The 18,193-nt window shown below is 40.4% G+C and overlaps 1 protein-coding gene across 3 annotated transcripts in view; it reads left to right on the forward strand.

Moving 5' to 3' along the window:
• Positions 1–18,193, forward strand: part of LOC121941811 (voltage-dependent T-type calcium channel subunit alpha-1H-like) — a 64,474-nt gene that overhangs the window by 28,335 nt on the left and 17,946 nt on the right. For all 3 annotated transcript variants that reach the window (XM_088075848.1, XM_088075847.1, XM_088075849.1), the window contains 13 exons: positions 1,986–2,362; positions 5,159–5,310; positions 5,826–6,011; positions 6,291–6,408; positions 8,498–8,653; positions 9,494–9,581; positions 11,026–11,240; positions 14,319–14,630; positions 15,239–15,339; positions 15,640–15,763; positions 17,098–17,166; positions 17,357–17,541; positions 17,693–17,819. In XM_088075848.1, coding sequence (XP_087931974.1) covers positions 1,986–2,362; positions 5,159–5,310; positions 5,826–6,011; positions 6,291–6,408; positions 8,498–8,653; positions 9,494–9,581; positions 11,026–11,240; positions 14,319–14,630; positions 15,239–15,339; positions 15,640–15,763; positions 17,098–17,166; positions 17,357–17,541; positions 17,693–17,819 — 2,210 coding nt within the window. The remainder of the gene's footprint in view (positions 1–1,985; positions 2,363–5,158; positions 5,311–5,825; positions 6,012–6,290; positions 6,409–8,497; positions 8,654–9,493; positions 9,582–11,025; positions 11,241–14,318; positions 14,631–15,238; positions 15,340–15,639; positions 15,764–17,097; positions 17,167–17,356; positions 17,542–17,692; positions 17,820–18,193) is intronic.

Consider the following 18,193-nt stretch of genomic DNA (forward strand, 5'->3'; position numbering starts at 1 on the left):
TAAAAGATATTTCTTATCTTTCATCTTCTCATGTCCATTGCCTTGTAGATAAATGTTTTGGTCGACTAGTAATCAATCATCGTAGCTAAAGTAGCGCCATCTAACGTTCAAATGAAATATTTCAATGGCAAGGCTTGCTAATAGCAGCGTAGTTGTTCAAGATGATAGGTATGTCATGTTTAACCACATATGCATATAGTGCAGTTTATTACAAATATACTCAAGCCATGTTAAAGTCTGTTTTTAAAGATTTGCAGTGCACAGCATGCACCAACAGAGGTCAGTCTCTACAGGTTGAATAGGCAGCTGAGCTGAGAAAGATGGCGACTGCTAGTTAAGGGGATAACATTACAGGAGTACAGATGACCAGCAATGGCAGAGGAGGAGGCAGGGAGGAAAACAGCATATTTCCACAACAAGTTAAGGGTTTATTTCGTCCAGACTAGAGTTGGTAATTGTTGAATATTAAAGACTAACTGGGATGGTTTTGGTGAGTTTTATTTTGTTTTATGATGAGTTAAAAGGGTTATTAAGCCAGTCTTGATTCAGTCAAAGAGAGAAATTTGAATTCAGAGAGTACACTGTTCTACTTTTCTGTTAATAAGGAAAATATTTGTAAGAAGATTTCCTTTCTTGACATTTCATGAGTTTATTTGACTAAACAGACTAAGAGAACTTGTGGAATGTAACTGTGGGTTTGAAATTTGTCAATCCTGGGTTACAGAAGGACCGACCCGCCGTACTCTCCCTATGATTGGTTAGTACTTGTTGGATTGGTTAAGTTTAGGCAAGAGGAATGGGATTTGTTAGTGTAAGGTAAGAACGATAGGGTACGCCAATCAGAGACACGCAGAGTAATGCGGAGTAGAGGCAAGCCAATCTGTTGCTATCTCGGGATTTCCAAATTTGCCTGGGGGTCAGGGGTTAGACTTGCCACTGCGTTTAAAACTTTTTTTTTTTAAACCTAAATACCGTCATACAGAGAAAATAGATACCACCCAAGCCTACCCCACACCCTACAATAACTCAGGCTTTACGTCAAAGAATTTGTAGTCCCAAAACCAAAATGACCCTGATGACATCACAGTAACACCTTTGGGCTATTTTCCAAGACTTTACAAAGCTCTTCCAGTATTAGAGGACACACGAATGTTTTCACGGGCTGAACAGTACTCTATTATGAGCTCCTTTGATGTGTAAAATCAGTCAAGTAACAGAGAACATACATTAAAAATGTTAATACAATGCTGTAATAAATTCTAATTGTAGCTGGCACACTTCCTGAGAAAACTGAGTAGAAATTATTCAGGATGTGCTCACATGCACTGGGGATCCTTGGCGAAAATGCTGAAAATCACAGTGTTTTTTTCTTGTAGCATAGAGCCATTTTCAGCCTTTCAGTCTGCCTGCTGAAACTTTCCTTGCAGCCCACATTATCTATAGACGCACGCCACAGAATGACTAGATTGGATTCACTATATCAGTCTCCAGTGAAACATGAATTTGTTGTAATTGTGATGACAAGTGAACTGCTCTTGCTAGATTAGTGTTTGTTGTTATGTCATTGGAGCATTCCTCCCGAGCTGCTTGCTAATGAATTCCGCTGAAATCTTACTCCCGCTTCACTCCATGCCCCTTCCCCCCCAACACACACACACACACACACACACACACACACACACACACACACACACACACACACACACACACACACACACACACACACACACACACACATCCCTGTTCTAATAAAAGAACTCCCCCTCTGCACAAAAGCATCCCAACTGCACAGTTGCTTCCATGTTATTGAATTTTTGTCTCCCTGAAATGAAATGACGGTGCTCTCCTTTACTGAGCAGAGAATATACTGAATGACACAATGTCTACAGGAGTGCAACATGCAGAATCAACTTTTTATTTATCAACCTTGTGCTTCATGTATGATTTTTTTTTTTTAATATGATGTCTTTCTTGTGTCTGTGCAGGTGGGTGCACAGGGCACCCTTCATTACCGTTGCCGGGTGAAGTCCCAGTAGAGTCCTCAGTATGCCCGTACTGCATCTACTACAACCAACTTGGTGACAGTGAAAATTTTAATGAGCAGCCTGAAGACCGGCATCATGGGTACAGCAACTCATGCCATGGCAACAGCCCGTGTCATAGTAACAGCCCATGCCACTGTAGCAGCCCTCGCCGTGGTGATGCACAGGTGTCTGAGCCAAAGAAAGGGCTGTGTAAGCGTTGCTGGGCGGGACTCCAAACTAAACTGGAACTCATTGTTGGCAGCAGATACTTCAGCAGAGGAATCATGATCGCAATCCTTATTAACACGCTGTCAATGGGGATAGAGTACCACGAGCAGGTATGTTTATGTGTGTTTATGTAAGGGACTGCATGTCTGTGTGTGCATGTGCATAGCTATGCACAGGGCTCTTGCAGATTGGATGGGACTCTGGTTTGATTGAAAATGGATGTGCTAATCACTGTGTGTGGTGGAGTCAATAAACTTACCCTCCAATCAACACTTACAGCACCAAGCATATGGGATCACAGAATGTGTGTGTGTGAGAGAGAGACTGTGTGTGGGTGTGTGCATGCATGTATCAGGAGGTGGAGAAACTCATAAGACCTGAAGTGTTAATTAAAGCGTGACCCTGGGATGGGAGAGTGAGAGTGAGGAGCGCAGAGACGGGGCAGAGTGAGGGAAGCAAGTGAGAGCGAATGGAGGAGTGAGGAGGACAGATCTGACGTTGTGATTGGCTGGGAGGTAGGGACAGGCTGCAGGAGAAGGGGGAAGATTGAGTGTGGCCCATTTCCTGAACAATATGACAGATTTGGATGGCCTTGACTTCTTGAATAAGTAATGTTTAAGGATAAGGCCAGCTCTACTTTATCCTTTTTTGTTATCAATAAATCCTCTGAGGAGACCAAAGCGCACAATGAAAGTGTATGAATGAATATTGTGATATATGAATACAACGCCAAATCCCGATAAAGCTTTATTTCTCTCTGTGCCATAGAAATCAATTGTCATCTAAAAACTATTAAGTACAAACAAAGAGCCATACAATTTGACTGGACTACATTCCCTCATTTCAGTGTGTGTGAACAGTGCAGTTTGGTCTGAAACACCTCAGAGACTTGTTTTTTGATCTCTGGAGAGTAGCGCTGTGTCAGGAAAATGTCACTGAGCATGCTCAGAGACACATTTACTTGTTTACACTGCTTTGTTGGTTTGACGAGCTGAGAGAAGTAAACACAATGTTTGCATTCACTGTAATGAAGAAATGACACCTAATGCCACCGTACACAGTAGCTCTGTTGTTTTTAACAAAGATGGAGACATAAGATATTTTATTGTAAATAATGTAATCATTTCTAAATCACTTTTCGAGACAAAGTCTCGGTGAGACTCACTGCAAAGTGCTTTACAAGGTTTATCCCAGATTTAAAACAATGCAGGATTTAAGCAAAATAAATCGGCTAATCTCAAGAAAAACAAGTGAAGAGCGACTCCAACAATAACATAAATAAAGATGTGTTGAAAATCTTTAAAACTTTTTCTGTCATGCTCCCGTTTGAAATCAGAGAGCCTTTTCTGCCCCCACCCTCCTGCAAACAAATGAAATTGCGACAAGCCAATAATACTAATATGAAATTACTAAAGAGAGGAAAATTAAAAAAAAACATTATACAATTATTTTACCTTAAAGTATCATCTTCAAATCCTTTAGATGGTACATTTACTTGTAACAGGAAAACTGGTGTCTCTTTTATTTCCACTCCACGCCCAAAACGCCCCATCTTTCATTATGTGACTTTGGGAAGCGGGCGGGATCTCCCTGGAGAAAAGAGTCAACAAAAGAGTCATAATATTAGCTTGGTTAGCCTGGCTAGCTCTGTATTCCCCGTGCGCACATCTTGGCAGAGCAGAGATGAGACATACACTGTTTGCAAGGCATGAATTATACTTTGTAATTGAGCAAACTCATGCCAGGTTGCAAGGTTGCAAACTTTTTTTTATTGTCCTGATGTAAGCTGTACTGCTCAGTCTCACAGCTAAATGTGATACAGTGACAATCAGAGTGTACATCCCTGCCAGTGTTATTTATGCAAGATTGCAACATTGGCTTTAACCTTATTGGTGTCATTTTTGTCTCATAAAGGTTTTAGTTTTTCCAAATGTCAGGAGTCACATTTAACGGCTCAGCAAACAAGAGGCTGAAAACATTAGCAGTATTTTAGCATGTCATGTCATGCGTGGCAGATTCTTTTGTTATACTTTTTTGTTACGTCAGTGTCGTCTCCAATGTCACTATGAATAAAACTGCAAAATCCTGTAATATTACTCGACCCTGTCAAATGACATGGTTCTTTGACAGTGTATTGTCTGGTTCCAAATCCTTCAGCTTTTCAACAAATGCACGTGTTCAGCTGTCCATGAGTCTCTGTAAGACAGACAGTTGCAGCTTTCGATGCAGTCTTTGACGAATAACATAATTAGGGATGTACACTCTGCTGTTGAATTCTCATTTGCCATTAGCTGTTAGACAGATCACTACAGCTTACATCAGGACCATATTAATGCTTTGCAACCTAAAGGCACAATTTGTATTACAACAGAGAAACAGTGACACCAAACTGCAAAAATACCAAGTCTTGCATAATGTTGCTTTGATGTTATTTTATTTGAATGTAATTATCTAGAACTTGACATGATGCTAAACTAATGAAAGATAATAGTTAAACTTAGATACTTTACTTGTTTTATGGTGAACCTCAGAGTAAAGTTTTAAAAAAATGATCAGTGTTTTAAGTGTGAATCGATCTTGATGCACTCACATAACATGAAAAGGCTCTTGTTCAACACAAACCTCATTAACTCAACGTCAGATCTGCTCCAGAATTTTCCTTCCAAAAACACACCTGAATTCACATCCTGGTGCAGCTTCTCTCTCCATATCTGACACGTCATCCACATAAACCTGCACTGTAGTCTTGAGTGGCATTTCAAAAATCCTTAACATGTTGACTCCACCACTCTCTTCACTGCCAGTCTGTCTGTCTCTGTTTATTTGTTCATTTTTCTCTCTGCCAGTCCAATATCTGTGCATCAATCTCTCCCCTTTTTCTCTCCACAAACACTGCGCCTCCTCAGCCGCAGGAGCTGACAGATGTTTTGGAGATCAGTAACATGGTGTTCACGAGTCTGTTCAGCCTTGAGATGTTGCTGAAGCTCCTGGCTCTCGGGCTCTTTGGCTACATCAAGAACCCTTACAACGGCTTCGACAGCATCATCGTCATCATCAGGTGGGGTTCTGGGGGTTTCTTTTACTGTGAGTTTACCCGAAAAATGGAAATTTTGTCAGTATATATTTGTGTTGTTGGAAAAGCTTTCCTGCGAGTCAGCACTGCAGTTATATCTCCCAAACTGTCACAGTGGCTCTGGCTCTGGCAGTGAAGCCATGTGGTTGCACTCTTAGTCCAAGGGTCCTGTATTCACTCCATTATGTAGTACTACAAGCTAAATTATGTATCTGTGCTTGAAGGCTTTGCTTGTTTACTGTGCCAGTGCACGCTGCTGTCACCTCCTTTATTGGCTGGTAAGTTGTAAACAGCATTGGCCCATTTTCTGTTTTCAGTTGCCACATTGTCACGAGAAAAATTACTTAGTCCTTTCCCTACCTGGAAGGGGAGGCTTTTGTGTGTAATACTAATGCAGACTTCAAAAGGGTTACAGCTGAGGTTAAGCACATATTGATTCCTGAGGTTGCTTTAATGCGAATTTAATTTTTGTGTTTATAATCTGCTTACCATCGTTTCAGTGTGTGGGAGATTGTGGGTGAGGCAGAGGGAGGCTTGTCGGTGCTGCGTACTTTCCGTTTGCTGAGGGTTTTGAAGCTGGTCCGGTTCCTTCCCGCCCTGAGGAGGCAGCTGGTGGTGCTGATGAAGACGATGGACAATGTGGCCACATTCTGCATGTTGCTGATGCTCTTTATATTCATTTTCAGGTATATTCTTACTTTCTCTCAAGGCGATTTTGCAGGATGACGCACAGGAGACTCACAAGATAGTTTTCTCAGTTTTAATTACACAGATTATACCTTATAAAAAAAAGAATCATTACTTATCACCTTTTTTTTTTTTTACATTGTTACAGGGCATATTACCACATATCTCATCACTTTTTGCACACACACATTTATTTACACATGCAATATTACGCATTCACATTAAATTACAATGTAATAAAAGTAATGTGTTGTGTTTTGTGTTTGTGTGTGTTGCAGTATCTTGGGAATGCATTTGTTCGGCTGTAAATTCGGTTTGCGACAAGATGGTGGAGACACCCTACCTGACAGAAAAAACTTTGACTCTCTGCTCTGGGCGACTGTCACCGTGTTTCAGGTCAGACAAACACACTGATGTGCACTCTCTCTCACACAGATACACACGTACAGATGCAGTTGTGGAAGAGGTATCAAGATCCTGTACTTAAGTAAAAGTACAAATTCCAATTTTACTGTCCTCTGGTACAAGTAAAATTACTACATTCAGAACCTTCCTAAAGTAAAAGTACTTTAAGTAAAAGTACTCATAGTGCAGTAAAATGTTTCCCATCTGTTTTTTCTATGATATATGATGTTTCTGGATTAATATTACTGCTGCATTATGTGTGTGTTGCATTTTACTGCTGCAGATGTACTATGCATGATTTCCCTAACAATGTAAAGACTCACACAAAATGCTTTGCTCCAACACCGGCCGGCAGTGAGGTTTTTCTTTTGTTTTTTTTACGCCTGCCGGCAGATGACCACGAGGAAGGAACTCTTCTTTTGAAAGCTATAACGACTACTTCTAGTCAGGAGATGGGCAGAGTGCTGAGGCACTTAGCTGATCTTGCTAAAAAATAACACCGTTAGTCAGGACTATGTACTTTTTCATGTGGACAAGCCATGTATAGTTGCTCCATGCACTCTGATGTCGATCAACCAACAGGCAAAAAGTTGACACCCCCATGGCACCTAGGCCAGCCCCCCTCATTTGCATAATGAAGTGGAAATGTATGTGGAAGTGTAGGTGGAAAAGGAAAAAGAGAGTTAAATATGTTTGAGGAAATAAATGGAGGGGCAGGCAAATAAGGAAAATAATACATAAATAAATACATAAATAATCCCACAAATAAATGAATCCATTTTAAAAATGAGTAAATAAATATGTAAAATGTAGAATAAAATGGGAAATTATATAAATAGGGGAATGCATGCGCAAGTGGAAAATAATACATGAACAAATAAGCAAATAAATATGAAAAAGAATAAATTGATAAATTAAATGGGAAATTAAATAAATATTGCCATTTTTGACATTTTCATTTATTTATTGATGCATTTATTTATTTATTTTTGATTTTGTCAGTTTCAGTCTTTCATAATGTTGGGGCTTTATGAAAAGGCAGCGGCCAGTTGCCAGAGTTTAAGCAGCAGGCAGCCAAGAGACACAGCAATGAAAAGATGCAAATAAAGCGCGGCAAAACGCCAACAAGAGTGAATCTGGGGTTGGCTTTTACTTTCACTTTCGCTGGCGATCGTGTTTACAAACAGTGACTGACAATCCTGTTAAGTATACCTTTAAGGTTATACTAATCTTTACACCATTTTAGATGCTATGCTATGCATTTTACTGTACAAAATCATCATGAAGTGTTTGTAGTATCTCTGTCCTGTGAGAATAATGTATCTCAAAAGTCAACGTTTCATGGTGTCAAAAAAAAACAGCTGTTTTCAGCATTAGTTTAGCTCAAGATGTAGGAGAATTTCATCCTTCAGTTTATCACAAACATTTTAAAATCAAGTCATTTTCTGAGAGTAAAAAGTACAACATTTACTCCTGATATGTAGCAGAGTAGAGGTATAAAGTTGCATGAAATGGAAATACTCAAGTAAAGTATAAGCACTTGAAATCTGTACTTTAGTAAATGTACTTAATTACATTCTACCACTGTACAGATGCATTTGAGCACACAAACACACTGATACAAGTTATTTAATTTAGAGGAATTTCCTGTCAATGATTGTGATTTTAGAATTATTTTCTGTGAGATTCAAAGAGCAGCTGTTGCCGTCAGCAATAGTAGCCGTGATGATCATTACCATTATTTCATTTGCCCCAATTTGAGAGCACTCACACTTGATTTTTCAACAAAATCTACAAACTCTCCCAGTGGGCAGGTGAGATGCGCTTCACAAGCAGTGTGGGAGGAAGAGTAATGAAACAAGCACTCCACAGGAGCTCATTTAACACTGATGAGCATCATTACGGTTCAACTGACAATGAGATATTAAAGGAAGAATCTGCTTGTATTCGTCTTCTTCTTCTACTTCAGACAGCGACCAGTACTGTATGTTGCATTGCCGTTGTTATTGATGGTGTATTTTTATACCGACATACACTTGACTTGCACCACCTGTCTCTGCACGTCTTATCCCATCTGCAGATTCTTACCCAGGAGGACTGGAACGCGGTGCTCTATAATGGGATGGCCTCCACCTCGCCGTTGGCTGCCCTCTATTTTGTCGCCCTCATGACCTTTGGCAACTACGTCCTCTTCAACTTGCTCGTAGCCATTTTGGTTGAGGGCTTTCAAGCCGAGGTATGGGCAAAAATTGCAGTTTTATATGAGCTACTTAGAGACCGAGGAAGAGAACGAGACTAATTGAGTTCTGTTGTGCTGATGATACCAAAGCTGCCTACAAGAGAATAATCTCCACCATCCTGCCTGTGTGGTTTCTCCCCTCTCTCTTTATCCATTACTCTTTTTCAGTTGTCCTCCCTTCCTCCATGTGTCTCTCTCTCTTTCTATCCCCTTGCCTCTCTTTCTCTCTCTCTTTCTTTCTCACTGACTCGCACACACACATACACACAAGCAAGCACAATTCTCTCCAGGGTAGGGATGTGTTTGATATCGCCTGCCATTCACAGCTGGTGAGCTTTTGTTGTTTAGTTTTCATCTTTTATCTCCAGCATCAGAGAGCACTTGCTCTCTCTCTCTCTCTCTCTCTCTCTCTCTCTCTCTCTCTCTCTCTCTCTCTCTCTCTCTCTGTCACACACACACACACACACACACACACACACACACACACACACACACACACACACACACACACACACACACACACACACACAGATACCCTTTGCCAAAGCCGCCTGCCTCCATCTTTCTGGCGTGAATTTTAATTAAATTCAGTAAAGCTTTATTGGCGTGACTACGGGAGATTGTTGCCAAAGCCATGCACATAACTCAACTAGAGAACACTGGAGATCCCCTTTGCCCGTCTGCCTCCCGCTCTTTGTCTCTCAGTCTCTTCCTCTCAACTTGCTCATATTTTTCACTTTTACAACAGTCAACAGACAGTGAGAAATGGGAGCTAATGAAGATTATGATGGTAGTGTTCTCAGTGATATGTGTGTGTGTGTGTGTGTGTGTGTTTAGGGTGATGCCAACAGATCTGAAACAGACGATGAGAGACAATCGCTCTCTTTCGAGGATGAGGAGAAGCTGAGAGAGTTGTACGCTGCAGGTACAAACTCTTAGATCAACACTACACTCACCTACAATCACCTTAGAGGATCATTTTGGTTTATTGCTGCTGGGTGCTCTTGTTATAGTGTTGTTCGTCTGTCTTATTGGTGATAATAACAACACTGTACTCACCAAGGTTTGCTGAGATCTGGGAGTGTCTCGAACACCTGTTCTTACACTATATACCTTTAGTGCTCAGGTGGGATCTCTTGAGGGAAGTGTGTAACGCTTTACGGCATCACAGCACGTACCACCAGCTAACTGAAGCTAGCAAAGTATTGCCAGTTCTGTAAATAACTGTGGCTGTAAAAATCCAAACGTTGTACACCTTTAGCAATGAATTATACTAAATACTGTAATAATCAAACTAATCCGGGGTTGCAAACTGTTGATACTGTCCTGGTGTACAGTAAGTTGCTGTGATCTGTTTCACAGCTAACAGGAAAAATGTGCTGATAAGACACTTTGTTGTCATGGGGATAGGGTGCCACAGCTCCCGAGACAGACCTTTAATAAACGGCTGCAGACACTCAAATTCAGCCAGCACAAACCCCAAGTGCCAGGGGGCACAGTGGGCTGGTGGCCAGCTGTAGCCAAGGCTCTAACTTGTGTAATGGCAACAACAGAAAGTTGATCTGATGGAGAGTCGAGGTGAATTCAAGTTGCTACAGCCAATAACTGAAGGTCGACATTTACGACATTGACGTTCAAATCCAAGACTGTAGGGGAACCAAATTGCAAAAAATACCAATTCTTGCATAATAATGTTGCTTTAAACAAACACCAATAATGAAATGATTACTGAAACTCTCTAAACATCTGTCACAGTTTACAGACCAACTTTTTGGTTCCAATTTGACCTACTGTGCATTGTTTTATATTGCTAATAGTTGTCCTGTTTGAAGGCCAAGCAGCACCATCCTCCCTCAGATAGTTTTAAAGGAACCCAAAGATTCTGTAAAATTGTTAATTTGAATACATTTCTAGATGTTGTATTCTTTTTTTAAAACAGCTATATGTCCCTCTGGTATTTTCTATGAAATCATAAAAGCTGTTTTCTATAATTGAAATGTCTTCTGCCCTTGTCAAAGTGTTGCATTTATTCATTTATGTTTTTTAAAAACATTTTTCTCAGCCTAAAATTATCCTATTCTTAACAACGTCTAAAAAATATTTGCATCTACAATTTAAAATTTCTCTGTGTATCCTGAAATCATTAACTTTAAACTGCACTTGAATTCCTCAAATTTCCAAAAAAAACAAAAACAAATACTGTAGACATGACCTCTGTTTCTTTAGTTGTAGCTACAGCCCTAATCATAACAGAAACTGTGAAAACAAGTTTTAATAAATTGAAATTAACAAAAAATGTTTGTGTCTACCTCTGTGTGTGTGTGTGTGTGTGTGTGTGTGTGTGTGTGTGTGTGTGTGTGTGTGCACAGAGCTCAAGATTCAGGCCATGATGCTGAGCCCCAATGGTCTCCTGAACCCAAAAGCCTCCATGCCCCACCCTCTTCTTCCTCCTCCTCCTCCTCCTCCTCCTCCATGTCTTCCAGTCATCACGCACACTGCTGCCACGCCCACCATAAACTCCAGCCAATCACGCCGGGCGAGTGGTTCTTCCATGGACTTCAACAGCCTTGATCAGAGGTCACCGGTGAGACACCTGCTTCTGCTTCTGTTATTACCACATAAAATATCAGTGATAAAGTTGATTTACAGGAGCACTCAAACAGAAAATTATGAAATGTATTAAAACACGGAGGTAAATACAGGTCAAGCTGTGCTTTCACCCTTAGCATCACTTTTTTTGTGCCGCATCCAGACACCTTTTAACAAATATTTAAACCTTTGACCCCTGAGCAAATGTGTTTGATTTTTCTCAAAAAGATGGGAAAAAAATTAGCAACTTAGCAAGAAATATCCCACAAATTACAAGAAATTAGTAGATTTAAAAAAAATGTTTTTAAAGATGTTTGTGGAAAAAATGCAGAGAAATATATTTATAATTATAATAATTATACATTTGAAATTATTTCATAGAATTATTATAATTTTAAGCAGTTTTTTCTTAGTTCATTTCCCTTTTTTTAAAAAAAATTAATGTCCTGTTTTTTTTTTTCTTTCTAATTTTTCTGGTAATTTTTTGTACTTTTTACTTCTTGCAAATGTCTGGGTAATTTTTTAAGCTGGGGATTGCCCTTTTTCCATATTTTTGAATGGCATCAGGCCAATTTGCGCAGGTTTCAAAGGGTTAAATATGATAAAGATGTGTTTTTAAATTCTAAAACTGATGATTTGTTTTAAACGAGCTAAAAATATACACGTCCCACTGAACAGTTGTATAATCTAAATAAGAAAACATGACATCTTAATGAGCTTCTATTAAAGGCGCCTAGCAGAGTTTTGTATGTTTTAAATTGAGTGTTTCTCAACAAAACCTATCGTGAGTGTTCTTAAGACCTAAATGACTTGAATACATTTCCTTCCTCATAAAACATGTGGAGAGCCAAATATCTTGCAACCAGCATTTCTTTGGTCGGCCTGCTCTATTTACCCATGTCTTAGGTCTGTGTCAATATGTCTAATACCCGAGTGGATCCAAGCAAACTTACAATCAGTTCTGATCATGTGGTGTGTCAGAATCATCGCAGGGGAGAAATGTGGTTTTTGAGGCGTGACCGGGAGTGTAACCTGTGCAGTGCACAGAAAAATGACATGCATTGCTGCTCTTTTCGACCGTTACTGCCTGTTAATTGGTGGCACGCTGCTGTCAGTGATGGTGTTCTCTCCAGCTGTGGGTGTTTGGTGGGCTGGACGATGGGGTTTTTCCACTGAAGTTTTCCTGACCTTTTTGTGGTGTTTCAGGTAGTGGTACTAATATGCAGTGTTACTTTTGTTTGCACAGTAACATAGGACATTGGCGTTTGACTCTGTGAATCCAGTTTTACACAGCACACTGCACATCTTTTTTTTTCTTCCTTTTTTAAAACAGTACAAGCATAATGGGAGGAGGACTTAGGATGAGTAAATATTTTTGTTCTCTAAAAAGCTGTTTCTTTCATAGTATTTCTCTCCTCTGTGATGTAGTTACATTAATGTCTTGCCCCCTGTGCTCAGTTTGTCACTTGGGGCAATGCTCACTTGTTATATGTTGATCCAGCTTTAGCAGAAATAAGAAGTGTTCTGTGGTGGCTTTTGTGTGCAACTATAAGGCCAAGTTTTTGTTTGGATTTTATGGAGTAATAGTCAGGAGGCGTAGAGTTGCATAGCTACACACTCTCAAACTTCAGCAATACAAATGATGTATGGCTTAAATGTAAATATTGGTCAACCAACTAAACAACAAAGGTAGATTTGTTACCACAAAAAAGTAACCAGTTGTAGTAGGAAGACCATGAAAACAACTTTATTTTTCAAATAAATAGAGAGAGTTTTCATTTAAGAGCAGAGGTGCTGCTGGGATCCATAAACAGAAACTTAATTACAGTTTACCCAATAAAACAAAATGCTCCTCATTGCCAAAAAAGACAACAAAACAAATATAAACAAAATATATATGAGTCCAAAAGGAGTCCCATTGTCAATTTTCTGGCAATAGTTTCAAGTTTTATGGTCACAATGAATTTCAGTTCATTCAAAAAACAGCAAGCTCACACCCACTCTCTCTCTCTTCCTCTGTGGGACATCAGTCTTTCACATCAGTCAGACCATCTAGTAGTTCTGCTGTAACAGACGGTTTTTGTTTGGCTTGGTTTGGGCTGAATGTGACTCAGCTACCTTGACATAAAGCTTTCTCATCATGCTCGCGGAGCTATCACCAGAATAACTGTTGCTACTTGTGCTGGAGGCACCGCTTTTCAACTTTGATGTCAAGTCAATTTTATTTATAGAGCCTATTATCACAAAACATGGTTTGCCTCAGAGGGCTTTACAGTGTATGACATCCCTCTGCCCTTAGACCCTCACATCACCCAAGGAAAAACTCCCGGAAAAGAACCCCTGTAACGGGGAAAAAAAGGAAGAAACCTCAGGAAGAGCAGCAGAGGATGATGAGGGATCCCTCTTCCAGGACGGACAGACGTGCAATAGATGTCGTAATTAACAAATGAAATACAATCATGGCAAAAAGGAAAGAGAAAGAGAGAGGGGAGGAGAGGGGAGGAGAGGGGAGGAGAGGGGGGAGAGAGGCACAGCAAAAATGGAAACAGATGCATGTCATAATACAATAATGGTAAGTGTGAAATTATCAAATGCACTTTATGATGATATTGTGGGTGTTGATAAGAGTCTCATGCATATATTGATACGGAGGTGTCCAAAGGCATGATCACAGCATCGGCGCAACCAGGACCAAGAGCAGGATCAGGGCGAGCGGGGGGTACAGTATCAGTGCAGCCACTTCAAACTGACCAATAATGTCAGTTTGAAGTCACCAAGTGACTGGCAGAAGCAGATGCCGGACCTATTAAAATAAAGGGGAGGATGAGATGGTCATTTTGGAGGTTTTCAATGCACTTTGCTTGGTTATAGTTTGTTTTGATGCAGTGTGTCTCTTTGCTAATACAGCCCTAGCAGAATCATTGTTACATAAAATGAGGTCATATAGAGGCCTAAACTGACGCTGTGATTAGCGATATTAAAAATGAACCGTTAATCTACAAAAGAATTCTGACCAGTTAATGTTATCAGTTAAACAGTTAAATATATGTATGTTTGTTCCTGTTCTTTAAAGTTGCCCTCACAGGTTCCGTGGGACAGCGGGTCAGAGAGCCGGCGCTCCAGCTGGACCAGCATCAGCCGAGCCCCCAGCCTCCACAGGAAGAGCCAGTCAGGAGAGATGGAGTCCCTGCTGTCCGACACACACACGAGCTCCAACCTCAGCAGCAGGGAGCAGTCGCTGGACCAGCCTGAGTACCTGCAGGTGCCCATGCTCCACCCACCCGACTGCAACGGCACCACCTTTCACCTCCCTGACCACTGCTACGACGACGCTCCTCTGACCACACACTGCCACAGCGATCAGGAGGAGGAAGAGCCTGAGGAGGTGCAGCTCTCTTTAAATATAGATGTTTAAGCGTTTCACGATGAAGTCACACAAAGAAGGCATTTTGATTACTTCCCGCTTCAGTTCTTTTTAGTTAATAAAAGAACTTGTTTCGTAGTGTTCGAAAGTTCAAAAACTTGCTGCTAATTATCCTGCGAAGGCATACATTTCAACCTTATTACCCTTAGACACTTTGAAAATATTTAATTAGCTGAATTTGAATTATAAAGAGGGTGCAGGAAGTATTGGGAAGATTGTTTGAAAAACCTGTGCTGAGTTTGAATTTTTTCCGCACTGATACAACGTGAGGTCACCACTGCAATTCACTGCTTACCACCAAGTAAATTCTTTTCAGTTTCGCTTTGGATTAAAAGATGATCACTGCTTGAGTTTAATGAGTGAACAGAATGATATAGAAAATGAACTAACAATGACTAAAAAAAAGTAATTCTCATGTAATCTCATGCAAATGTGTGTGTGTGTGTGTGTGTGTGTGTGTGTGTGTGTGTGTGTGTGTGTGTGTGTGTGTGTGTGTGTGTGTGTCTGTCTGTCTGTCTGTCTGTCTGTCTGTCTGTCTGTCTGTCTGTGTGTGTGCACGTGCCCCTCAGAGCTTATGTAAGAAGCTGAAGAAGATGCTGGAGCCATATCAGCCTCAGTGGTGCACGGAGCATGAAGAGTGGTCCCTATATGTGTTTGCTCCACACAACCGGTATACACGCACGCACGCACGCATGCACGCACGCACGCACACACACACACACACACACACACTGTCCCTGATATTCTCCTGAGTGACCTAGGTGCCTTAAACCACAGCATGTGTGAAAATTCACAGTTGAAGTGTGAAGGTTACAGCCAAGGCATAGTAATACAGTGCGTTCACTTTTATCAATTAAAGCTGGCTTGATGAAAACAAACACATTATGTTGACATGGCAGTGATGGAGGTGATGTGTGATCAATACAAACAGGAGTAGCTAATTTATTTCTGTCTCTGTTTCTCTCCTTAGGTTCAGGTCGTGGTGTCAGAGGGTCATCGGTCACAAGATGTTTGATCATATCATCCTCCTCTTCATCTTCCTGAATTGTATCACCATTGCACTGGAGAGACCTGACATACAGCCCAACAGCATGGTAACACACTCACATGCCAACACATTTTTTTTTCTCTATACATCACTATGTCACTGACATATTGCATTCCCTAGCACTTGTGATAACACGCCCAATGACCTTTAAACTAAATGTAATGGTTGTAATTTTGCAATGGAACTGTATTCCATGTCTGGTGTTTTTTTTATTATTATTATCATTTCGAGCCTCTTTTTGTTTTTAAAAGTGATATTAATGCATTTGTTTTCTATATTATATAAACTGAGGCTGGAAGGTACAATACAAACAGACTTTCCTCACCTTAAAGAGACAGCTCACCTCAAAATCAAAAATACACATTTAAACTCTTGCCTGTAGTGCTGTTTATTAATCTGGATTGTTTTGGTTTGAATTGAGTGTAGAAAAGAGATATCGGCTGCAGAGATGTCTGCCTTCTTTCCAATACAATGCAACTAGATGGCACTCGGCGTGTGAAAAATCATGACCCGGTTACTCCAAATAATCCGCAGTCCTTGTTGTCAGAGGGTTCAAGTGGGAGCTATATTCTTTTTACCAAACTACACCCATAAGCCGTATCACTGTGCCGAAGGATGCATGCGTCTACTCTAGCATCTCTGAGCTAGCTATCATATTATCTTATTATAATCCATTATATTATATCATTATAGCCAAAGAAGAAAAATCAGAAGAAAAGACATTGAACTGTTTGATTTCTGTGAAGAGACATTGCTGTTGAGTTTTTCAAATTAATATTTTAGGTGCATCTAGTTCCATTATATTGGAGAGAAGGCAGACATTTCTACAGTCAATATCTCCAACACTCTGCTACTCACACCAAAACAATGTAGATTTATAAATAGCAAAACTGGTAAGAGGAAAAATGTGTATTTTTGATTTTGGGGTGAACTGTCCCTTTAAGCTCAATCTGATTCTACCCGTAATCCTAACATCCAGTCTAAACCTTAAACAGCCCTGTAAAGAAGTGTGGACCAGCCTCACTGTCAGGGCTTTAGGTATCAGTCCTCACAAAGATAGAAGTATCAGATCACACACACACACACACTACACAAGCTGTCAATTACAGTCATTCATATGCTTTCTGCCAATGTAACAGCGGTTTGGGAGTTATTATACGAACACGTGCTGTTCTCAGTATGTTTTTATTATGTTTCTACTACAATCCTAATAGTTGTTTTTTTTCCAGCTCATTATGTAACACGCTGCAGTTAGAGTCCAGAATCAAAGCTAAAGCTACTGGGACACGAAACCCTTAAATTGACAAATGTGCTTCTGTGTGTGTCTGTGCCCACTCACACGGGAATGTGTGTGTGTGTGTGTGTGTGTGTGTGTGACAGGAGCGGGTGTTCCTCAGTGTGTCCAATTACATCTTCACTGTGATCTTCGTGGGTGAAATGATGATCAAGGTAACCATAACAAGACATGTTTCCTGAATGAGCACTTCACTCCAAAGTCATTTTCTCGTCTTACTCATAAATGGGGCAATTTTCTTCCTGGGTGGGGATCAGAATTGCTTTCAGACTCATTTTACTCCTCATATTAATTTATTATTTCAGTAATTTTGGTGGATCTGTGTGTGCCTGCCTGTGTGTCAAGGTGGTAGCTATGGGCCTGTACTTTGGGAACGGTGTGTACCTGCAGAGCAGCTGGAATGTCTTAGACGGACTGCTGGTGTTTGTCTCGCTTGTGGACATCCTGGTGTCCATGGCATCGGCAGGGGGTAATAGAATCTTTGGCATCCTCCGTGTCCTTCGTCTTCTGCGCACACTGCGACCACTCAGGTAAGAGTATGGTAGATTTTGTCTTTTGTTTCCTCCATTAATAACTAGTGTACCTGTGTAGCATTTGTATGACTGTGTGTGTGTGTGTGTGTGTGTGTGTGTGTGTGTGTGTGTGTGTGTGTGTGTGTGTGTGTGTGTGTGTGTGTCGCAGGGTAATAAGTCGTGCTCCTGGTCTAAAACTGGTGGTGGAGACTCTGATCACATCTCTCAGGCCAATTGGGAACATTGTCCTGATCTGCTGTGCTTTTTTCATCGTGTTTGGAATTCTGGGAGTCCAGGTAAACATTTACACTGTATATTCCCTGTTTGCCCCTCCTGGTTGAAGATAAGCTTCATTATTTAAGTTTTTATTTTTATATTGAAAAATACTCATTTTAAACCTATTTTCACTCAGTTTATATGTGCCCAAACTTTCAAAGCTTGTTGTCTTTTTTGCTGCAAGAAGACACTGATCACCGTGGTTTTAAATTAACGAGGCACATCTCTGAAAACACTCCAGGTAATAAAAAGTGGAGAGAAAAATTGGGAGAAAATGCAAATGAGCTGCTGATTATGCACCAGAGTCCCTGGAAGTAATTAAAAATACAATGGTTCTAGTACAGAGGGACTGTGCTGAAATTTTTTTTCTGATTGGATTTTTACCTGAATTTCT

The sequence above is a fragment of the Plectropomus leopardus genome, chromosome 3 (assembly GCF_026936395.1).
Source record: "Plectropomus leopardus strain MGB_pleo_1.0 chromosome 3, ASM2693639v1, whole genome shotgun sequence".
NCBI classification, from domain to species: domain Eukaryota; kingdom Metazoa; phylum Chordata; class Actinopteri; order Perciformes; family Serranidae; genus Plectropomus; species Plectropomus leopardus.